Raw genomic sequence first — 24,444 nt, forward strand, 5'->3', positions numbered from 1 at the left:
GTTTTAATCACATGTCCGATTGTCTCCACCCTAGTTTAATTCCGAGTCTGCTCCTTAGTTTAAATATTTGTTTTATTCTTTTGACTCACTCTTATCTGCATGTATCTGTAGATGTGTCATACATGCGTACGTGTGTGACTCGGCACACACAGTCTCGGCCCAGGTGGCTGTTTCCTATCTAATAATGCGCTGTTGGCAGATGAGCGGACGGCGTCTCCCGGCAGTCAGCTGCTGGACAACGGAGACGAAGGAAAGCCGCCCCCGCGTTGCGTGGTCCGAACACCCGATGCAGCCGGGCCGAGACTTGTTTTTTTTTAAGACCGTTTAAGCCAGACAAACCTTTCCATAATTGAACCGGTCCTGCAGTAACTACTGCTGTAATCTTGCCTGATCCCACCTGACGTGTTCACTCACGTAACGGCACGTCCGCCTCCCGTTTATTTACTCGGCGGGAGAAAACATGAGAACTGCACCTCGAAACGCTGCCACGCAGTTAGTTCTTTCCCCCCTCCCACCGTTGGTTTACGTGCCTCTCCCTTTTCCGAGGGAAGCGTCTCACTGGTGGCCGCCTCGGGGGCCCGGGGCCCGCGTGCTTCGGCCTGTCCCGGCCCCGGCTTGCTGACGGATCGGCTGGATGACGAGCAGTTGGTTTGTTTACTCCCCCCCCCCCCCCCCCCCAGAAAAGGGCATCCGTCTAGCCCGTCCCTGGCTCTGTCTGGGTCTCTCCCCCTCTGTCCTTCTCTGGCGGACGCTGATTTGCAGAGACGGTTGCGTGCTCGACTGGCGCCTGAGCTGAACTTGTTCAGCCACGGGGGGGGGGGGGGGAGCGAGCCAGCGGGGAAAAAGGCCCGGGGCGGCCACGGCCCTTTCCGAGAGATGGTTGACAACCAAAGCCGGCAAAGTGTGTGTGTGTGTGTGTGTGTGTGTGTGTGTGTGTGTGTGTGTGTGTGTGTGTGTGTGTGTGTGTGTGTGTGTGTGTGTGTGTGTGTGTGTGTGTGTGTGTGTGTGTGTGTGTGTGTGTGTGTGTGTGTGTGTGTGTGTGTGTGTGTTTTCTAGGACAGTCTATACGCGGGGTAATATTGTACAAGCTGGGCTGTGTAGTTTGGGGAAAGTTGGGAAAACGGCGAGCTGAAAGGTGCGTAGGATTTTAAACTAACGTCCTGCGCCCTCACCTCTGACGCGGGTGCCCTTTCCCCCCCCCCCCCCCCCCCCCTTTGCCCTGCCGGCGCGACGCACTGAGCTGCGGAGGTCGTCGCCACGCCGTTAGAAGCCCAGCTGTTGTGGTGCAGATTTCACAGGAAGGGGACACCTCCGTCAGAAGTTGACCCGGGGACGAAGCAGAGTAGTGCAGTCGGTGCAGAAAGACCAGTTGACTAGTCCTGAACACACTGAGCTCTCTGCAGGCCTGAAGACGCTGCTGAGTCATCATGGAGCGACATATGAAGGCTTTATTTAGTGGGAACCACTAATGATCCCCGAATACCTTTTACATAATCTACCTCTGTAAGGTTTTGAGATTCTTGGGCGTGTATTGATTTTGCCGGTGAGTGTCTTGCACTTAGAAGATGTTCTTCCGCTGTGTGTGTGTGTGTGTGTGTGTGTGTGTGTGTGTGTGCGTGCGTGCGCGTGTGTTTCCCTTGGCAGGAGGGCGACGCCATGTTTGCTCGGTCTGAACGCTGTGGCCAGCAGGACTGGGAGCAGCTACTGTTCTGTCACAGCATTGGCGTCGTGGAGCGCTGCCAGCTAGAGCGGCCTTAAGAGCAGCTATAATAAGTTGAACACCCTGCAGCAGGGGGGTTGTCGTTGCCAGCCACCCACATGGGACACGCAGAACAGCTTGGTTGCATTTATCGCCGGACTGGTTGCAAATCATTAACACTCATTTCTGGCAATAAGCTATCGCCACATTGTGGTGTCTAAAAACACCTCATAGAAGCTTATTTAGTCTTTTTAGTCTTCGGGTTTTTCAAATTGCATTCAAATCTGAGCAGATGTTTTTCTGTTGAGGTTTGTGAGGCCAACCCCAAATCCAGCCTGATGGGAGTCAGGATGTGATGGGTACAGAGACAAAAAAAAGGAGGAGATGGCTTAACAGAAGTGCAAATGGAAGCGGGGGACCAGCAGGAGAGTATAGAATATGCGGGTATAAGAGATGGAAAGAGGGAAAAACGATAGTGACGCGAGGGCGATAGGTGAGATATGGAGATGAATGGGGAGAGGCGACGCGGGTCAGAGAGCGAGATTAGAAACCGCCGAGGTCTGCAGTACGGAACATAGAGGGAGATTTAACAGCCGGAGCCCGGGCCACACAGGCAGAGAAATGGAGAAGGGTTAGAAAGAGTGAAAACGGTGGGAAAACGCCTTGGACCACTTCGATCCATTGATTTGATCCCCGAACCTAAGAGACTAAGGCTCCGTTCACGTGACAGCAGTGTGACCATCGGGGACACGTCACGACTACTAAGAGCTAATTAGCTAAGTAGAAAATGCCGGCTTAGTGTGGACACTCTGGGTAAACGTCGTGTCCCCCTATTAGGGAAGATAAGATTCCTTATTTGTCCTGGAGGAGGAAAGTTTAACGCTGATTTAATTTCACGAGGGCGAGGCCTGCGTCAGTGTCCGCTGGAGGCTACGCTACTGAGAGCTAATGGGATTGGCGCTCTCTGCGATGTATTGGGCAAAGCAAGCGGAGTACACGCACGCCTTTGGGGGGATGCCATGTTCATCTCGGTACCTGAGGATCCACTCCTTTCCCCAGCATCCCACGGTTCTCTTTACAGCCCACCTCCGTCACTTTGTGTGCGTAGTGCTACGCACGCGGATGCGGGGGTCGGGGTGGGAGGCCGCGGCAATGCAGTCGGCAGGATTAGAGGGAGCCGGCGATAGCGGAGGCTCAATAACTGACCGGCAGCCATATGGTTCATGTGTCACATGGCTCTGATCTGCCCATATGGCCCGTACGTCTCCCACGCACTAGTTGATGCCAATCACCAGAATCCACACCGGGCGGACATCACTCAGCACAGAGGTCTCGAACCAGCGTTTATGATAATAAATAACACAAATCTGTTGGATGGTTTCAAATCAAGGTTAGTGACCCAATGATTTATTTTCAAATCATCCTTGAATTTATATTTTCTCCTGTAAATCCCATTTATAATCCCATTGTCTGCTCATGGAGCCCGAGTAGTTGGCCCAAAAATGTTTTGTCTGATCACCAAACACCACAACACCTGTCCTCTGCTTTTATGAGTCCGCGTCAGCGTCTCTGCCTTGTGGACCGCTGGCCGAAGCCCCCCCCCATTTTGTGCCAGTTTTTGAGGCGGCTGCTTGCCATCCATAAGGAGGAATGCGGCGGAGGAGCGAGATGCTTTTTGAGGGAAGAGCCTCGGCTTGGAATGAAGGCAGAAAGGGAGCTGGTCTTCGGGGGTCGTCCGATTTCCGCTGCTGGGTCAGCGTCCCCCAATGGGAGCAGCTGACTGGCCTCCCCCCACAAGGAAGGCAGAGAGCAACGCGAGGCGCGCCGCAGAGGAGATGACCCCGATGACAGCAAAAGTGTGCTTGTTTCTTTCTCTCTGAACACCGTCATTGCCTTCCATACACGTTACATAACACGACTTGCATTGCATTATAACCCATGCGTCACATTTAGCAATTAGGGGTTGGGGAGCCAAACCACACACAGCGCACCACACACACACACACACTCCATGTGCCACCATCGCCCAGAGCTGTGTGGCCTGGTGTCACAACACTGGCCTTCTGTTCTACGTTATGTGCCGCCAGCCAAATAGAGACCTGCGAAACGTGACCCTTCACCTTTGAACCACCGGTGTTAACGCCGAGCCAACCGCCTAGTAGCGTTATTTAAAAAAAGCCATCCGCCGGGTGGAGGAAGCAGTTAAATCCCATCATGTCTAACTCCTAATAAAAGTAATGTGGGAGATGGCTGTGCGACATTTTCCATGTTAGTGATGTAACTGGTGGTGGACGGACTAAACCAGCTAAGCTACCTAACAACCCTGTGCTCCCTGCAGAGGGCCTCTACCCTGCACTGGAGTCTTGTAATAGGAGGGGCGGCGGAATGAGGCTAAGTGGAGGTGGGATGGACGAGATTAGCCCACACGAGGAGCGACACGGGGAGCAGAACTGTGAATGCTGATCCCCCCCCCCCCAGTAAGCATCAAGCTCTAAATATGCCGGATCTTACTCTTCCTGTGATGCAATTCATTAGCATCCTTTGTTGGACTTTGTTGCTAGTCCTTCACAAACCACCCCTCAGGTGGGAACGCAGGCCTTTAGCCGAAGACCTGTGCTCTTTAAGCCCCCTTTAATCGTCCCGTTTGTGCCAACGCCCTGGACACAAGGTCATTATGACCTTCCTGACCTCCTAACTTCGAAAGCCACGATTTGTCAGCGGGGGACGAGGGGAACATAGAAATAGTATGTGTCAATGTATGTCCCGCTCTGGATGAGGTTGTGCGTGCACAAACTGGTGGATATCCGTCCCGTAAGACATTTTGCTCTCAGTCTTCAGATGATGTGTCGGCTTGCATTTTTTTTTTTGGTGCGCAAGCGAGAGACGGCGAGAACAGCCGAGACGCATTTGCCACATCCGCTTCCTCTTGCAGAGGAACAGTAGGTCAGGGGCTTTGAATTTGTCTGTCGCTCGGGGCCTGAGGGACGGGGGGGATGTGGAGGGGGGCCGAAATCCAGTGCACACAGACGGCCTCCGTTTGTCCTAATCCTCTGGGATTGCAGCGTAACCTCCTGTGAGGCCCCGGGGGCCCTCCTTCGCGTTGAGAGAGAGCGATGTTTAGCCCTGCCGCACTGTGTTTTGTCCTTTCGAGGGAGGCTCGGTGCAGTCTGATTGCTGCCTGAGTCAAGAAAGCTGACATCGCTGAGGTCACAATGACTCAATGATTATTTTTTTTTTGTTGTATTTGCTCTGCGTGCTTCCCCGCTCCCTCGTGTCCTACTTGGGGCGTGTGTGCTCGTTTGCCATGGGTCTGTGTCCTTATGTCCACCCTTTTTTATATGTGTGTGTGTGTCGTCCCTTTTATCTCCTTCTCTGCCCTCCCCCTTTTCTCTCCTTTCCTCCTCCATTGTTGTGCCTCTCGCGCCAGGCCTGGGGGAGTCGGGCCCACGAGCTCGCAGGAAGTTGAGTTTGCACAAACGCAGGAAGCGCTGGTTCAGGCGCCCAGTCGCTCTGCTCGGTGCTGCAGAAACAGGCAACGCGAGCGCCTTCTCTAACCGCACGAGCCTGCTCTCCTCCTCCTCCTCCTCCTCCTCCTCCTCGCTGCTGACGCGTCCGGTCCACCGCCTGCGACCCCCACCTGGGGCTCTGTGTGGCTGCACCGTGATTAGCGCTTGTGCCCGATTTCATATTTGTCAACTTGACACTTTCAGTGAAGCGGCCTCTGGGAAGCTGATGCGCTGTCGTGCCGTGTGCTGCTGTGGTTTGCATTCGGTCAAATAGGGAATGTACAAGTCTGGAGATTTGAATATGATCAAAGGAATTTTGTTTATTACTCTGTTCTCAAATGAGCAAATATTGAGCTTCTGATGGAGATCTGCATTGATAAATTACACAACCAAGACTCTCCCATGTTGTCTTTTATAAGACTTGCAAGAAGGTTGCAATGTAAGATTGGACTCCAGCCAACATGGCCTCTGTTTAGGGGAATACAATAAACAAAATGCATTTTTTATAAAAAAAGACCTATGTTTTTATTACTTTATCATTTCTGTGATTTACTGTAAAAGAGAAAAGCATTTTAAGGAGGACCTCTGCCCGCCCCCTCCCCCCCTAAATGTCCCCTCCTGTGACTTGTGGCTGCCTTCCTGTAGTGTTCACTCTGTTGTCTGTTTTCGGTCATTGTCAACACGTTAATATTAATTGAGTCGCAGCTCAGGACCTCAGTCTTATTCGTTTAAAAATACTTGCACTTAGTCGAGGCTTGCAATTCCAACTTATCAGGGACAACTGACTTTCTCTCTACAGGAATTGTGTTGTTTTACCACTAGAGGGCAGCACATGTCCTGTGCACATGACTGTCCAGTGTGCTCCTGAGAGGAAAAGGAAAAGATTTAGTAGTGGTGTGGAGAGTTTATGGATGCAATAGGGATGATGTGGTTGTTGCATAATCCCGGCCTACATGCCTTCCCTGCGTTCTGCGGGCTGTGTCAGCTCTTTGCGGGCCCCTCACATGACCGTATCAAACGGGCGCAGTATAAAACCAGCAGTACCCCCCCACCACCAGCTAGAGGCACAGCTCAATAGTTCTGTTCTTTCTTTGTGCTGAGGCAGAGTATTTTCTTCCTTTGAATATCTTCTATACATCTTTTTATTTTTTGGTTATCATGATTCACGGCGGGCCTCGTCTCCCAGTCACTCATTAAATGCCCTGAATGTCTTTCACGTACCGACGACACCAGACGTCTCTTCCCTCTTTTCCTCCTTCCACTGTCTTTCTTCCGTCTTCACCTCCTCCATCCCATCGCTGCTGCGAGGCCTTTATTCCCATGCCAGCAACACCGGAGTGCATTCAGTCAACAGGACACTATGGAGACGATGAGGAAGCGGGGATGCTTCTCGTCTTCTTTAACAGGCAGTAGGTGGCGCCATTGTCCCACTGTCTTCTGCAGTTCCCCTTGGTCTGTGCTTCACTGAGCAGTGTGTGTCCGTCACTGCTCCCCTGTCACAGGATCAATATGCGGACGGCACAATCAATGATTTCCATTTTTATGTGATTCATATTTGATTAATTATGGAATTCTTTTTTTATAATAATATCAAATAGTTTCAGTATGACTTTCACTGATTTCACCTTCACTGATGTTTACTGTCGACATCTTTTTCCAATGCTTCTGCTGAGCTTCACAATCCAAAAATGTAAAAAGCAATGCGCGGATATAAGTGTGTGGATATGTTTCCATTTCATTTCCTGGGATTTGAATAAAAATCAAAGCTATCCCAATATCAAAAGATAATTTTTTGGGGAGAGGTTATCTAGTAGACTATTGTGTGTGTGTGTGTGTGTGTGAGAGACCTTTCATACTCCGGCCCTTGGCGTGGGCCCAGCTCACATATACGTCACACTGTGCTCAGTGTGTGTCTGTGTTTATTTGGGTGTGTTGGTGAGAGGGTAAGTTTGTGTTACTTGGCGCCCTATGTGCATCACATTAAGATCAATGTCTTTTTGGCATTACAGAAGGGTGTGTGTGTGTGTGTGTGGTTCTGTCGGTCTTTGTGTGTGCTTGGGCTCTCAGTATAACCTCTGTGCCAGGGAACTTGGCGCATGCAGTGACATGGTCTCTCTAAAGCTCTCATACATGCACTCGAGTTGCTGCAGCCACAGATGTGTGCGTGTGTGCGTGTGCGTGTGTGTGCGTGCGTGCGCGCGCTCTGCGGTCCGGCGTTTAACCTTGCAATGTATTCCTGGAAAGCCTGTGTAAGAGTCATGGGGCTTGGCTTAATCCACTGCTGCACACCAGCCAGTGATGACTGCTTTTGAGCTAACGAGCATTTTAGTCCCCCCCCCCCTCAATATAAACCTCATCAGAGAAAATGTGCAGCGTCAGACAAATCAAGGAAGGAGAAGGCATGCGTGTATCCACGGGCATCTTAAACCCCATTTGTATGCGCGGGCACAAAACTGAAAGATCACATTATTCTTGCACAACATGTGCCAGGAAGATGAATGCAGGAAGGGATTTGAGCTCAAGGGACTGGTGAAAAGGTGTGTGTGTGTGTGTGTGTGTGTGTGTGGCCTGAAAGGGGTTTGAGAAGGCTGAAAGAGCTCAAATTAGCTTGATGAAGGGGCTGCAAAAGGAGCAATAAAATCAAGTGAAGTCTAGGTGCAGGCCATGAATAAGTGCAGAAAGTAAATTGCATCAATAAAGCCCAGGCTAATTGTGCCTCTGCATTCTCCAGTGTTCAGCCGCTTCTCCTTCTGCTTTCCTCTTTTTTTCTATTTCGGACTGCAAACCTCGTCTATCTTCCAGATTCCTCCTATACTCGTTTTCCTCCTCCGGCCTCCCTTCCTCCTCCTCCTCCTCCCTCAAGTGGCTGTTGTGTAACTCTGCAGAGACTGACCGAGCAGCAGTGGTGCCATTGATCAGCAGTTCTGCTGCCAGGCTGCTCTCATTGTAATAAACAAGCTCTGAGCCGTTGGAACCGACCCGGAGTGCTTTCACACAAGGGAAGAAATCTCTCTCTCACACACACACACACACACGCTTCAATCCTATGACGTAATGCAGAAGAACCTAGAATCTTAAATTTACAGCTTGTCTGGATTCATTCTTTTTGTACTGTAATGCCTCCAGACCTACACACAAAAAGACATTTCATTTTATCTTTTTATTTTAGTGAACACTGTGTGGATTCTTTGAGCTGAATGTCACCTGTCTTATTGTTATCTGTTCTTATCGTTGTTAGAGAGGATTGAAAGTGCCGAAGTTTTGAGCTGAAAATAGCTCCTTTTGTCTTCAAGTCACTTCCAGAAATATTTTATGAAAGTTCTGTAAAAAACAATTTTGGTTTGAAGTACTAAAATCATTACATAAACAACCTGGATTTGAAGCCAGTCTGGGGACCCCCCCCCCCCCCCCCAACAGTTCACAATGCTTCCCCAATTGGCTGTAAGAAGAACACATCTGGTCGTTCCATTTGTCGTCTTCGTGGTCTGGCCCTCTGCTCAACATATTCCCACTCTCCACAACCATCTATCTCTTCTATTTTCCATCTTCTCTGTACCAACTTTTTTACCGTATAATCCAAACTTGACTAGACAAGAGCTTGGGATCACCCAAGCTGTGTGTAGCGCACACACACACACAAAGGACAGGTAGCCTAGATGCCAACTTGGTGTCTGTAGACTAAAGATCACACGCCATCATTGTAAAGTCATTCCAACGTCACCTCCGTGTCTGATCAAAGTCAGTGTGAGGATTCAGGAAGCAGCCAGCCGGTGATGAGGCTGCACTGTGATGGGTAACGATGGGTAACAATGGGTCCTCACTGCAGCACCTGGTGTCGAGAGGTCGTAGTTGCAGACTCCCAAAGTATAAGATCTAATCAAATCCACTGTTCCTGTCTTTGTTGAATCACACCCTGTTATCATGTACCCCTATGTTGATCCAGCTGTGATTGATCAATTAAACTTCTTCTGCTTCCTGTAGCTCGTGCATGTTCACCAGCATCCTGTATCAGGGATTGTCCCACGTGGAAAGGGCTACTTTGGATTTAAATGGCATTAATGGCTCCTCACTCCTATTCTTAGCCTTAAGTCTGTCTCACGCATCGGGCGTTGACGGGAGCTGTTGTGGGTCGTTGGGTCTGGTTTGGGCTCATCATATGGGGGGGGGGGGGGGGTTGGATCTACACGTGGACGCAATGACACACCCCGCTTCCAGCTGCCTCGGGTGTTTTTTCGCACACAAAGCCCGGCCGGTCTGCACCACACTCCGCGTTCGAATCCCGCGATTTAAGCCTCTGCGAGACGCGCCCACGCGCACCGATACGAGCTCTCTTTTGTTCCCTCCGATACGCCCGCAGTCCGAGGAGTCTGTAACCCCGCCGCACGGGAACTGTATCGAGGAGGAGGAGGAGGAGGAGGAAGAGGAGGAGGAAGAGGGGGAGGAGGGGAAGAGGGAGGTCTGGGAAGGAACGACAGAGAGAGTCGTGGTGGTGTTGGTGGAGGAGTGAGACGGGACCGCAAAGAGCAACTCGGTGAAGCTCCGCGAGCAGAGACCGAAGCAGAGAGGAGGGGGGGGGGAAAGAGCGAGACACCCGGCGGGGTCTTTTTGTCTTTCGGGCTGCGACAGAAATCTGAGACAACCGTCCATTCTGGATCTCTTTATCCGCTTCCTGTCGTCCAGGATGAGGTTTAAAAGGAACGGGTCCTACACGCTGAACAGGTAAGAGGCGACGTGCAGTCCGCAGCGGTAACGTGACCATGTGTCATCCATATGGATTGGGGGGGGGAGGGGGGGGGCTCATAAATCAATTCACTTCCCGCTGTGATGTTTCCACGCAGGCTCAAAGTGACACTCTATACGGTCTTTCTTGCACTTCATGGCATTTATTTACCGCCGACTCTTCAATAATACTTAAAGCACACTTTAATGCGACATTACGCACGTGGGCTGACTTCGTTTTTGTGATCTTTATAGAGTTCTTCTGATTTACCCCCCCCCCCCACCACACTAAAAGCAACCATGTGGAGCTTAGTTACTCTCTGACGTATGCAGTACGTTCCCCCCCCCCTTTTAGAGTGGCAAAAATATTGTATCTTCTCAAGGGGTCCAGTGGTTTCATTTCAATGTGCCACCCAAGTGTATTCAGCCTGTGGGACAGAATCAGGAGGAACCTGTCTGTCTCGCTTTTAGGGGGAGGGGGAGGGGGGGGGTCTCTCCCCCTTGTCTCGCCTCTCATTACCTAGCAACTTTGTAGGTGTGATAGCAACGGCCTGTTTGTGTATTCACAGATCGCCCAGTGGCTCTCTCCCCCTCTCTTTGTGTTATCTCTCCAAGTCACAGGTTTATAAGGGAAAAGTCTTTCTTTGTCTGCCTGCCATGCAGAGGGATGTCTTGCTTTTATTGTGGGTCTGGATTTTATGATAAGGGCCACACATTTGAGAAAGTACGCTCGGATATTGTTGAAAATTGACAGTTGATTTATTGTCCGTTTCACTTGTTCCTCGTTTCGGGGCACATGGCCGTCCGCTGTACTTGACTCACACACAAACCCACATCCGCCCCTTTTTTTATTTTTTTATTACTGAAACACAAAGGGGACCCAACATGTGCCAAAAAACCTCTTCGGCAAACTGTTGGAGGAGCGAGAAGGGAAGGACCCCTTGTTTCCTCGTGCAAGAATCCCCAGCCGGCCCCTGGCATCCCTGTGAGCAACGGCCTTCCCACGTGTATTCCCATGTGTGCAGGAGAGAGGGAAGAGATGATTGGACGGTTGCCCCGTTAGCTCCTGGGCGACAGGTTTCCAGGGAGAGGGTCGGGCGGGGGGGGGAGGGGGGCGGATGACGTCATTGGGTGTAAGTGTTTTGCATCGCTGTTATGTCCTGCACTCTGTCTTGGTTTTTTCTCTCGGCAGGCTGCAGTGATTTGACTGTTTTTGTCAGGGTTGGCCAATCCTATGTCGTGTTTGGGGGGGGGGGGGGGGGGGCAGTCTTTGAATACATCATGACACGGTCTTCCTTTTTGGTTTTAAATGACACTATATTCAAGCAGGGGACCGGACAAACAAAGTGATTGATCTCATTGAAGGGTGCAGGGCAGGGGGGGGGGAGGGAAGCGATGAATAACGAGGCCCGTAATTCACCCCGTGTCCTTCACCCTGTTTGACCACAACACCGGCACTCCGCAGTGATTGGCTCACTTGCTTGGGGGCTTGTGTCCGCACTGCCCCCCTCCCGTCCCGTCCCGTACCTCTGCATCATTTCTGTGAATGAAGAGTGCTGTACGCGCACTGCACGTGCTGCTCCCTCACGTGTCACTTTGCGCCCCCGAAACTGACGACTCACTGTCCAGAGGCGTTGGACCGTATTTTGACTTTGACTCCGATTTTAGCAAAAGGCGGAGATTGGATGTATTCGTGTGATTTAGGTTGTTCTCTCTCGCAGTCCACCCCGTGCTGCCCAGCAGTCAGCATTTTGTTTATGGGACGCTGTTTGCCAAGCTAATCTTCCCGCCTTTCAAATGGGAGCCAGCAAGCGAAGGGGAGGGAGTGGGGGAGGGAGGTAGGGAGGGAGGGAGAGACAGACACAGAGAGAGAGAGAGAGAGAGAGAGAGAGGGTGTGAAAGTGAGGCAGGCAGTTGCAGTATAGTTGGAAACGAGAAAGAGAAACCTGCTCAGAAGTGTGTCTGGATTTGTGAAATTCTTTTTTGGTTTGTGCCATTTTGGTCCCGGGCCGAGTCCCTCGTTGGCCTGCGTCCATTTGTCCATTCGTCCATTCGTCCCGCCCGTCTCCCGTTGAAGCCCGTCGCCGCTACAGTAGCGGTTTGGTTCTTAAAGCTGCTACACTGGAGCTACTGCACCTGTAGCAGAGTCTGCAAGAGGGGAGCCTAGACGGGAAAGTGAAAGGAAGGAAGGAAAGTTGCTGTGGGTCGGAGCCTCGTCAGCCCGGCTCTGCTTCACCCCCCCCCCCCCCCCGATGGGGGTTCTGGTGTGCTGCGACTGCTTCTTCTACCGGTAGTTAACAACGTGACTCCTTTCCCCCTTTAATGTTGTCGATGATCGCTCTTCTCGTACGTCATTCTCTCCTTTTTTACAGCATTGTCCAACCTGTGTTGTCAGACCTCCGCTCCGTTATGCAGCTGCGGTTTTGCAGGAGACATTTGAGGACACTGCTGCTGGCGCATGCCGAGATTCTGCTGGGGTATCTTGACCCGGTGTGGAGGAGGAGAGGGACGGAGTTGTCACGTTGACATCCTCCCAGTAGCTGATTAGAAGGGGAGGCATGTTTGATGCTGCTGGTTACAGGGGCTGTTCGGAGGGCAGGTTAAGACTAGTCTGGAATCAAACGGCACGTAGCTAGAAGTCAGCTAGTTCGCGGTTTTCCTCTTGTCCTCCCGTGTTCCTCTTTTTGTTTGTTTGGACACGGTGTTCCCTTTTTTTTGTGGTCACTGTCTGCCAAATTTTTGCTTACTTACTTACTTACTTACTGGAACAACGATCGTGCATTGGTGAGCCTGTGATGCTGGATGATTTTGGTTTGACTCTGTTGCAGTCGGAGCAGAAATGATCCGCCCCCCCCCCCCCCTCCCCTCTGTGGTTCTGGGGCTAGCTAGCCCGAGCTTGCCTCATCTGCTGTATAAAGTCTACATTTAACTTTCCAGCTCTCCTAAGGAGCATTTTGATGGCACGGGTAAAATTGCAGCTGTAACACAGACACACACACACACACACTGCACAGCTGGATTAGATTAGGCCTTGCTGTGATTTAGAACCTTGTTTACACATTGCCGCTGCTTTTAGTATGAATAACAGCCTGCCCTTTAAGTGTGTACAAGTGTGTCATGTATCCGCAAGGCTGCATATGTGCGATACATACAGTGGGCCCCTAGTGAAATGCACACAGGAGCCTTGTTAAAGGCAGGGGCTCGTGCCAGGAACAGAGCCACTTAGGGTTCTTTCCCTCCCAGTCCTGGTCAAGGCTGGGTTGGGACCTGCAGTGTGCACCGATGATGTCTCATGGGCTCATTAAGACAAAATGGGCCATCACGTCTATTTCTGGCACTTCCTCTCCCCAGGCGTCTCCGGCCGGGGCCAATCGGGGCGGCTCGGGGCGGTGATGTCACGAGGCTTGAACGGCGTGTGTTTTTGGAGGCACGCCCATCCAAGCAGGTCCTCGATGACCTCTGGCCAGTCGGGCTCCAGCGTTTCACCTTTCAACGGCAGCATTGTGTGGAGAGAAAACGGCCCTCTAGCGCCCAGAGCGCCTTCGGCTCCGGTGGTGGTCATCCTGTTTTTTAAAATGTGGCGATTGAGGAGTCTGTCATCGTATGAAATGAAAAAAAATAAGACGGCCTTTGTTTCTCCGACTCTGCCTTTTTTTTAATTTAAAAAGATGGTAACAAAGGCACAATGTGCTGTTGTTTTGTTGGCAAACAACGTCACGTATAATCCCTCCATTTAGAATTATGTAATCAACCAAGTGGATTTATTAATTATTTACACAGCATTAAAGACCATTGAACACCTTTTCTGATGAGAGTTGGATGAAGAAATCAGTGCCCCTGTTACAGATTAGCTTTGCATTAATAGTAGACACGTAATGAGCGGCTAACGGATAAATTGCATGTTAAATCTCTTTCTATCTGACTGTGTGAACACGTGGTTTCACTGTGTGTAGGCCTACTCTTAAGTATTTGGCAATTGAAATGAGGATTTTGTCCTCGCGGTCATGACTCGGTCTTATCTGTTTGCTGTCTGTTGACACATTAACCCGTCTGGTTCGGCCCCAACATTGAGACTGTGATAAACCCAGTCACTATTTAATAGTTATAATAATTCATACACGTTGTTTTATTTGAACCCTCAACACCAATGTGAAGTCAAAAGAGCAGAAAACATTTTAAACATACATACACTCAACCTTGCCGGATGGATTTTTTCAGGATCTCCTCCAACCACCAACACGATGAAGTCAAAAGTTTAAGTGTGCGCGAAAAGCTAAATGCGCGTTTAATGTTACTGAACCCGTTTCATGCGCTGCTGTTGACGTGCTGCAGGGGAGCAAGCGCACAGACCTCGAGGCTCCGTCTCATGACAAAAGTGCGCGCGTGTGTGTGTGTGCGCGTGCGCACATTCTCGGTGGATCACTTGGTAAATGTTCTAGTGTGTGTGTGCGCTACAGAACAATAGCTGTGACTGTATCGTGGCACGGCGTGTGTTAGCAGAGCACGCCGTGCCGTTTTCCATGTGTCTCTCGTTAGGCTATCTTTGGCAGCCTCCACAGAGCTGTGGCGGCGCAGCTCAACAAGGACGCCATTCTCCACCCCCCCCCACCCCCCCCGGCTTCGTTCCCCTCGGCCCTGCAGACTCCCTGCACGGTGTCTCGGACGGGGGCTGAATTGACTCGAGCGGAAACCGCCGCAGTCTTTTAGGAGAGCGAGGCTGCACTGGTTGGCCAGATCAGTGCCCGTCAAAGCCAGGGCACCGCACAAGTCGCTTGGTCGCTCTTCCACACCTAAACTAATGGGGGCCTGCAGTCGGACTTAAGCAGGGTAGAAGAGAACAGTGCGGTTTTGGAGGTATAAATAACCTGTTGGGTTTTGATCTTTGTCCTTGGATTTGCTCCACGATTGAACGCTGTTTGTAATCTAATCGTAATGGAGAACAAATAAACCCTGTCCAAGGGGACCTTGGTTTACTTGATCCTGTGAGGGCATGTGTTATATTAGACTCCTATACAGGGACGCTGGCTGGCTTTGGTTAATGGACCTACCGTGTAGTCCGTATAGAAGTCTTGACCTGACTCTACTTTGACCTGTCCTCCAGTCAGGGTCGGAGGACGGACCTCACGCACGGGGCCAGTTGCATAACAGTGCGAGTCCTGCGGCTGTGTGTGTGTGTGTGTGTGTGTGTGTGTGTTCAGGGGCAGATAGTCCTGCTGGCTCAGGAGATGGAGAAATAGATGGCCTTGCACTAACCTCACCTCAGCATTTTGATCCACAAAGTGAGCCTGACGCACGCGCAGTCATGCACATGCTTAAGTATAAAAGGGATGTCTTTGCAGCTTTCCTCAGGCCCTGAAACGGCGCAAATTCCTTGTTTGTTTAAACCGTAGAAGCAGGAAGCAGAGTTGCTTTGCACATTGGGGAATTGGCGCTTCGGTACAGACCATAAGGAGTATTAGCAGCAGAGTGAAAGTGGTCTGTGTGAGGCAGCAGGTGCCCCGTAGGCGTGCAGCTGCATGGGGGCCCAAGTGGAGAAGGGCCTTATTGTGTCTGGCTCACTTTTGGTCAGGTGGAATTAAAAGGGTCGGACAAAATTCAGTATCAAAACAAAGGCCAGGGAGGAGGTGGGTGGGGATGCGGGGGGGGGGGGGTCGGGGGGGGTGCAGGAAACTTTCCCCCCGCACCGCCTCTTGGGAAACAGAAGGCCCATTTTAAAGGGAGACAGGAAGTGCTGTGGCGCCTCACTTCCTGTTTGTTGAGTTTGTCCCAGGAGGGAGTGAGCGGGAGGGGGCCCAATGAGCCGGAGAAGGTGGTAATCTCTCACACACACACACACACACACACACACACACACACACACGCTGCATAGCTGTGAAATTGCTTCAGTGCAGCAATGCTCTTTGCAGCTGTGCCCCCCCCCCCCCCTCGTTTGTTTCAATTATCTATCATCTAACTTGGCACTGTTACCAAGGATAGACCTGAGAGGAAGACCAGAAACAACAGGACGAGGAAGGTTCGAAGGAATGCATCTTGGTAATCACACACACACATCTGGATCCCGCTCCGACACCTCCTTGAACACCACCGCGTTACAAGCTTCAGCCGCAGTGTTGCTGGTTTCTGCTTTGCAGACGGATGGGCACAATGCACAAGCAACCCGCCCATGCCCCCCCCCCCCCCCCCCTAGGAGAGATGATGTCACCGCATAAGCTCATGTTCCCAGGTGGGAGCCAGTTACTCCTCTAAGCCAATCAGAGGCTGGTTTACACCTGAATCCCCAGACTTGGAGCGACACACACACACACACACTAACTAAACGTAATAGTGTTTACAGGCGCTGATTTCTTCTGGAAAGGGGAGGGCAGAGGAGAATGTGAGCGTCATTGCTCATCAATGAAACGATGTCGTGCTATTGCAGCGGGGGAGGCACACACAAGTCCCTGCTCCAAGGACATCTATCGATCTGACCCCCCTTGCGTCTCCTTTCAGTCCCCCCCCCCCCCCCACTCATTTTTAACGATGGCAGCCGCGTGCGCACACTTCCTGTCCCCCGCGCTCATCAGTGCGCCGCCTCCAGAAAACAATGGTATCGTTTCCCCCCTCCTTGCATTTGTCTTATCTGCTCTCAGCGGGCCGACAGAGGACGCGCTCCGATACTTTCTCCATGCCAGTCTCCCGACGCGGGGCGGGGCCCCCGCTGTGGTTCCCGCTGTCGTCTCAGCAAAGCCCTCAAAGGGTCAAACGTGCACAGCTTTGTGCAGGACTTCCCAGCAGATTTGCTTCCCTTTTGTCTCCGAGCTTCCCTGGTCCCGAGTGCAGCCCTTACTTTCCTCTGCAGAAACACGCAGATTCAGCTGACTTTGTTGTCCATTGGATTTGCATAAAAAAGAAATAGCCCGTGTCTACGCTGCAATAACACACACACACACACACACGTGCGCGCGTGTATATCATCGCTGCCACTTTTAAGATGCATGATCGCAGAGGGGGATTGTTCATCTGCCGGCAACTAGGCCATAAAAAAACATCACAACGCAGCACGATGCTCGGCGGTATTGGCAATAAATAACGTGCCCGAAGGCGATGGATTGTGTGGCTTGCAGAGCGTCTGAAGAAGTGGCGTTGGTTCTTGGCAGAGGGCCCGGCTCGCTCATGTTTTCCACCGGCTTGGTTTAGGCTTTGTGGATCTGTTGGCCTCCTTCAGTCACATGCTTCTTCACCTCTTTGCCAGATCCTGGGTGGGACCACTTCCTCTGCTTTCATCCACTGTGTGTTAATCAAACTCGCACAATGGACCGGCTTCCCCCGTTGTCAGATGGGGGCCTGATCTCGTCTAGTCATCAAGGGGGGAGATTTAGTTTTCAGGATTATTCCGCTAAACAACCTTATTTGGATGTTTTTAGTTCACTTTCTGAGATTATATTGTGTGTTTTTTCTGGTCCTACTCCTAATGTCCCCTAGTAATCATCGCTTAATTAAGGACAGGATCCAGCGATGCGCCCCGGAGATAATGGCCGCTGCGCTAAATGCGCTCACATCTGTGATGAACGGTGTTGACGAAGCTGTGTGCCGACAAGGGGGGGGGGGGTTTCTCAGAAGCCCACGTCATTCGCTGCGAGATACGACAACGGAGGAGGCCAACGAGGGAGATGAGGAATACAGGTTCCATCCTTGAAGGAAAACAGTTTGCGAGTGTAATCCAGCAACGCTACTCGTATGTAGTACGTGGTACTGTTGTAACGGCGCTGTGTGCACAGCGAGGTTTTAGTGCTGTCTAACTTCCTCTTTCTTATGATTAGAATATTCTACCATATCTAAAATACTTAGGGAATATTTATTGTGGTCACCTAAATTGGTTTTAAACATGTCAGACAAGCCTGGCTGCCACTGCTTTCTGATTGCTGTTGTTGTTGTTTTTGGGTGGGGGGGGGGGGGGGGGGCATGAAAAAAAGCTCTGTTCACATCCTGCGCAAACATGGGTGCTACCGCGAGCATTTCCCGCCACCTCCTGTTTGCTTCCTCCTCCTTTCCTTGAATTCCATGACGGTCTTTCTCCTCCATCCCCTCCACCGTATTCACTACTGTTCTCTCACTCACACACACAGACTACCACTGTGCTCCTGAGCAAACAGAATCAATGCACCTCTTTTTTTACATCACAAACTACCACCTTCCTGGCCCCAGGCCTGATCTTCCTCCTCTCCTCTCCTTGCAAACGGATGCTTCAGTATTGCTTCATGTACACTTTAATGTTTGACACTTTGTTTTCTCCTGTGTTCTTTGCATTAGTCGGCCTCACCAGTAGTGGAAGGTAACTCGTTATGTTTCACAGTCTTTAAGGGATGGCATCATACTACTGGTTTGGTTGTTACCAAAAAAAAAAGCACACAATGTCACACAGAGCATCCACACCCTTTATTACAAAACCAGTCGTTCTTACAGTTTTAGGCATGTCAGCAGTGAGAGGCCTTTACCAATGCTGGCTTTACTTTACTTGCATCACATTTAGTGCCAGCAGGTGGCAGTGTTGCTCTCTCTCTCTCTCTCTCTCTCTCTCTGTGTGTGCACTGTTACACTGGAGCTGTAATCTTTAGTAATGTTTTGGTTTGGTTTTATCTGCAGTTGGCAAATCAGCTGTGTGTGTGTGTGTGTGTGTGTGTGTGTGTGTGTGTGCGCTCTAACCTCAGTGCCAAGGTTATCATATTCTTCCAAGAAAAAACACATTCTTTTCCCTTTTCAGGTCCTGGCGTAGCCTTGAGTAACCTTTTTCGGTTTCCTGCAGCAATGCACCTGCACTCGCACTCTTTATAGTGACAATAAAAGACGAACTAACTAATCAGAAGCTCTAGAACAGCGACTTAACGGGCCGTTTTCTCTAGAGATCCCGGTCCCAAAGTCCAGAACAGAACCCCGACTGTATCTTGAGTCATCTGGATGCCCTTCAGCGCCGCCTCTTTCGTGGGATTTAATCTCTCATCTTTGACAGAGAGCCTCGTCACCGTTGCCCTTCTACCTGCAGGACCGGGTCCCGCTGTGGCGCCATGGCGTCCTAAGAGTCATCCCGCTGACTCTCCCACTTTGACCTCGCCGCCTCTCTCAGTTCCTTCTGTGTTGGCTGACCTCGCACCTGATCTTTGGGGGTCAAAGGTGCCGCCCCCGGGTTGTGTGTGTGTGTGTGTGTGTGTGTGTGATCCAGCGCTCTGTTGAACTTGACAGACGGGTGTTTTGGCCGACCCGGGTGGGTGAATTATGGGATGGATCCAGGCTTTCTCCTGCTGAGGAATGTTGGGAGGAGGAGTACAGCGAGCCGCCACAACCTCCCACATCGAGCCAAACTCTCTCCTCTTATTTGAACTTTTGCTTTTTTTTTTCTCCACTTTCTTAATTCTCTCCCTTTTCTGCTGTGTTTTTGCCCTCTCTTCACCCCTCGCACTTGACTAATCTCAACGGCTGCTCCCTTCCTTCCTCCTCAGCTGTTTCCTCCCCCACCCCCACCCCCCATCTCAACATCTATTTCTCCATTTCTCCTCATCATTTTTCATTCTGGCCCGTTCCCGCGGATACGATATGCGCTCAATCCAGCAGTATCCATGGAGATGGTCATTTATAAACGTCTGGACACAAGTCTGGTATTTCTCATCTCCTGTCTTCCCTTCCCTCGCTAAAGCCCTCTTTTCCTATGCTCATAAGTCTGAACGGGGGCCCCCTGTCTCTCAAGCATACTGGGTTACTCGCTCAATTCTTTTATTGGCCTCCTAAAATATACAGAAATGATTCATTTCAAAATCCAAACCGATCCGTCTTCATATTGGAGTAAAGCAGTAGTCTCATGCCATTGCATGAGGTGGACCCTTGAATATCTGCGTATCCCCCAGTAAACAAGGAAAGGCGATTTATGACCCGAACTTCAACGATCCGCGGCCCTTGACCTCCTTCATTTCACCCCTCGCTGTTGCTCTTCCTCCTCGGCGCTCCTCTTCCTTTTGTCTACGCCGGGCTGTGTGCGGGCTCTGAGAGCGCCGGCGTGTCTTTGCTTGCAGCTCTTCCCCGACAGGAATGCGGAGCGAAGAGGAAGGAAGAAGCCAGGGAAGAAAGGGGCACACATGCGGAGCGAGAAAGAGGACTTAGATTCCCTCAAGGGGCGAAAGGAAGACGATGGGTCAAAGAAACACCGGTATGATGGAAAAAAGGTACTCTATGCCATCAGGTACAGAGGTTTTTGCATTATTTGCTATGCTTTCACAAGAGTAAACTCGGGCTTACGGGTTGGCTTTGGGACCTAGAGATCGGCTTTCAGTTTTGCTACGATCAGTCCTTTGATTTGTATATGGAGGAGGTGGCAGGCTCTACTTTTTGTGTATTTTCTGACCAGGGCAGCATAAAGTGCTCCCTCCCGTCTCACTGCGTCGGGTCGGCACCGTGGTTACGGTCGCTGGGTTCGGCGTGCGCGGCGCGTCTCCCATGACCCTGCTGACCTCCATCTGGGCCCATAGAAAACCCTCCGTCTGCTGCGCTTTCACCGGTTTAAGACCGTACCTAAACATGCCGCGTCACTCCCACACGCCCCGAGAGCGCAAGGCTGCTCTGGCTCTGAAGCCGTCGATCCCGCTGTCCACACCGGTTGGCCGCCTGGAGCGCCGGTCGCTGCGATCGCGGCGGCCATTGGCTGCAGACGTGCGTTTGGAAGGGCGGGCACTGAGCTGCTGCCAGGCCCCAAGGCGCATCTGCTGCGGTTGTGACTCATCTGCTGCTGGCCTGGAATCAGTGTTTTCTTTGTCTCAAATAGGTGGAATGTCCCGACTTTCAAACCCAACCTGTTGAGCCAGCTCTCTCTCTCTCTCTCTCTCTCTCTCTCTCTCTCTCTCTCTCTCTCTCTCTGAAGTATTTCTTCTGTTTTTTTTTACATACCATTATAACTTATTTTTTCACACACTACAGCCTCCCAACTGGTGCATTATCTCGACAACACAGTAATGACTTGAATTGCTGGCATTTTGCTCCTCCCTAGTCTTTATTCTTTCTCGTGTTTTCTGTTGTTCTGATCGGTTGCTCTTCCAGTGATCGTGCGTATTGTTAATTCTTCCTCTCATCAGATTGAGGCCTAACCCATCCATCAGTCAGCGAGTGACCTCATGGTTTCCATAAACAGCCTTTATTTAGTCTCCGCCCTTCTTTTGAACGAGTGATGTGTAATAAAACTGTGGCCTTGCTTTATCTCCCCGGTGGTTGTTGTTTGATGAGGGCAGCACACTTGAAGCAGCTTCTTATTACTGATTAAAGTCATTTAGTTCACTTTTTTTTTTTTTTAATGTAACCCCAAGTATCCCACACTGAAATGAGTAATCCAAAGTGGGCTTTTTGAACTCCCTGTGAAAGGTTTGAGGCGTGCGCAGAAAGAACAAAAAGAAGCGATCTAGCTTTGATGAGAGCAGGCGGCATGTGATTGATAACGTTGTCTCGTCTGCATCGGGGGAAGAGAATGTGTCTGACGTTAGCAGAGAAGAAAAGAGTAAACCTCCAGGCGATGGTATGCGCCCGTTGGTTTCCATCCGCGTCAGACGTTGCGTAAGGGGGGGGGGGGGGGGGCGCGCGCGGCCCGATGGCACGGTGTTCGTCCGGCATCTCGTCCGTCAGCCGGCAGGTTACGCAACACGACAAACTGCAGGTGTGACTGCATGTGACCCGTTTGACCGAGCAACAGAGGCCGGGGATGTTGAATGAATGGAAAGTTACGGGATAAATGAGCACATTAGTACCTCGTTTATAAACTACAGCTACAATTCAACACTGTAGCGTATGCAGTGGTGTATATGTACAGCAGCCGTAGAACCACTCTTTCAGATAAATGGTGTGAGACTCTGCCGATAAATTATAAAAGAAAGCATGGACCTTTTTAACTTTACTCTTTAACTCATACTATACAACATAACACAACCACCTCCACCACAAACCACCCTCTTACCAGATCACAGGTCCCGGATCCCTCATCTGCTCGCACAAGCGCTGATCTGTGCGCCCCCACAAGCATATGGCATAACCCCCCCCCCCCCCCCCCCCCCTCCTGTTTCCACAGTTCTCTTGTTCTCTGTATTCCGCGTGGGTAAGCTGAGGCTATTTTTAGCTGCGGGTGAAAAAGTGCCCTGTTCTGGTCTCGCTCCCCTCAACCCATTTTTCCTCACCGGGGGCCCCTGGATCACCCGACTCCACCCACCACACCCCGGGCCCCCCCCCCCCTCCCACCCGCTAGTGCGGTGAGGAGATCTCACTTTTTGATGTAGGATGCGGGGCCGCGTTGTGGCGCCAGTCGGACCCTCTGCTCTACTCGGTTCTTTCAGATCATTTCTCTGGATCATGTTCAAAACATAAAGAAGAGGCGCCTCAGAGGGTCCACCTGCTGTAAACAACACACACACACACACACACACCTTTGCGGGGAGGAAGAACCGACTCTTTTGAGGAAGAAAGGAAGGCGATGAGAGGGCAAACGAAGCCAGACAGGGAGGAGAAATGTGTCAAGAGAGCACCAGAAGAGAAAATGAGCACGTTAGAGAGGCAATAATTAGGGGGAAGGAGGAGTGATGTTTCCGTGACACTATTGTGATCTTATTGTGTGACACTGAACTTCTATTGTTCATTTCCTCATGTTCGTACGCTGCTTGAGTGCTTTTGGCCCGGCGCTCTGTTGGCACTTTGATTTGAATTTGAATTGCCCACTTAAAACCATCTCCATAGTATTACAAATGTTTGTTACAATCACTCAAGGTTTTCCTTTTGGCTCTCAAAGGGTTCGTTTGATTCCCTCACTGTTTCCTCAGCCCTGACGTGTTTGGACACGCATGGCCGCTGCCAGTGAGGCATATAGTTGGTTCAGAATCAACACGAGGAATGTTGCTCAGTTGTTGCCCACTTTTTGAAATGTCGAGTGTACGCTGCATAGTAGTGGGAAACCTCTGCTGCTCCCTGTTTGTTTTCTAGTTTAAATGTCCGTGCTTACATCAGCTTTCTTCTCTTTTCTGTCAGAATGAAAATAAGATTTTACAGAATTAACAGTCCACTTATGAGCTTTTGCACCTTATTTAGTTATCAACCACATTCCTCAATTTTCACCATTTTCATTATGTGGATTTGCAGTGACAAGATGAATACATGAACCCACGACTTGGGTTCAACACTTTATTATCGGGCAGTAGGTCATGACAAACCAATACAGTGGAAGTGACCTTTCATCAGCTTCTGCACGGATATACATATTTACTTTTTGTCCTGTAAATGTCATGATGACATGAACATGTTCTACAGCAGGCGCATAAATTGTAGTAACACTTTTTTTTTAATTATTCCTTGTTGGTCCGCTGCTGCTTTCCAATCACCTGTCGCTACATTGTAACTACACTTTGGGGAAATGAACTAACCACGTCCGCATGGGCAGTTTGACGTCACCTTGTCCCGCCCACTGAGGTCTTTCCCTTTCGCTCATTGGACGAGAGCGGATAGAGAAGGCGGTCCTCCTGCAAACTTGACAAAAGTTAGTTCCCCGTGCTGAGCAGTGAGTGAGTGAGCGCTTCAGACCACTCGCACCGCGGTGAGGCTGCGACAGACCTGAACACCCGGCTGGACATAATCGGACACATGTTCACGTTTTAAATAAACTATGGTCGGAGATTATTGCTCATTTTCTGGAGATAAGACGGACATGCACTCTCAGAGAAACTCCAAAAACGGACTAAGTTGCAAGATGGTGCTCCAGGCCGTCGGAAAAGTACTACGGTAAAACTCTCATTTGATGTTATCCGCGCTGTGACCCCCGCGGGGACGAAACACGTTATTTAAAACCGTTATGTGTGCTTTGTCAACGTAATATACCGTTTTACCTTTTGGGTGTCTGGTGTAACGCGTGTTTACTGTATGTTGGAGGTGAGGATTTCTTTTACCCCCCCCCCCCCCCTCCTCCTCCTCCTCCTCCCTGGTCCTCCGGGGTCACAGAAACGTAACCTAGTCCCTCCATCGCGTCTAAATGACAATGGAACCATTTCAAACGTTCGAGTGTTAAGTGAAACAAGCTTGTTAATACTATCTGAGCATTGTTTCTCTAATAATAAACTATAAAACTAAAAGTTGCATGATGTTTGAAATATGCCTCTTAATTGAATCATTTTGGCCGCCATCTAAATGGCATACTGTGACCGACCAGACATAATGCGCATAAAATGCGTGACCCAGATAGAAGTTTTAAACGTGCATTTGTGTTATACAAAGTGACACAAACGACACAACCCCGGTCAGGATTGATCCCCAAGGCAACGCAAGAAAACGCACCCATGTCAGAGCGGTTGGGGGTCTAGGCAAATATTTAACTGTGTGTGTGAGAGATGTGAAGAAGACACAGTCATTATCTGTGGGTTCCTCCAGGGGACGGACATGAATGCCTAAGTGACGTTTCCTCTTGCTTTGCAAGTCCGGGGGCAGGTGTGTTTTCAGCCCAAAGGGCCACTCGCCTTCAAGACACGTCGTCGTCGTCTG

General features: G+C 50.5%; 1 protein-coding gene across 5 annotated transcripts in view; it reads left to right on the plus strand.

The window, feature by feature from the left end:
- The window catches only part of mob2a (MOB kinase activator 2a), a 37,026-nt gene that overhangs the window by 3,578 nt on the left and 9,004 nt on the right, over positions 1-24,444 (plus strand). The window contains exon 1 of one of the 5 annotated variants that reach the window (XM_037450810.2): positions 9,673-9,924. The exons of 1 other annotated variant lie outside the window; for it this stretch is intronic. In XM_037450810.2, the coding sequence (XP_037306707.2) occupies positions 9,887-9,924 (38 nt within the window). In that variant the 5' untranslated portion in view covers positions 9,673-9,886. Of the gene's footprint in view, positions 1-9,672; positions 9,925-11,779; positions 12,215-19,488; positions 20,115-22,201; positions 23,692-24,444 lie in introns of those variants that run through there. 3 more of the 5 variants (XM_037450809.2, XM_037450811.2, XM_037450808.2) reach the window with 3 other exon arrangements.

This window comes from Pungitius pungitius, chromosome 6 (genome assembly GCF_949316345.1).
Source record: "Pungitius pungitius chromosome 6, fPunPun2.1, whole genome shotgun sequence".
Lineage (NCBI taxonomy): Eukaryota > Metazoa > Chordata > Actinopteri > Perciformes > Gasterosteidae > Pungitius > Pungitius pungitius.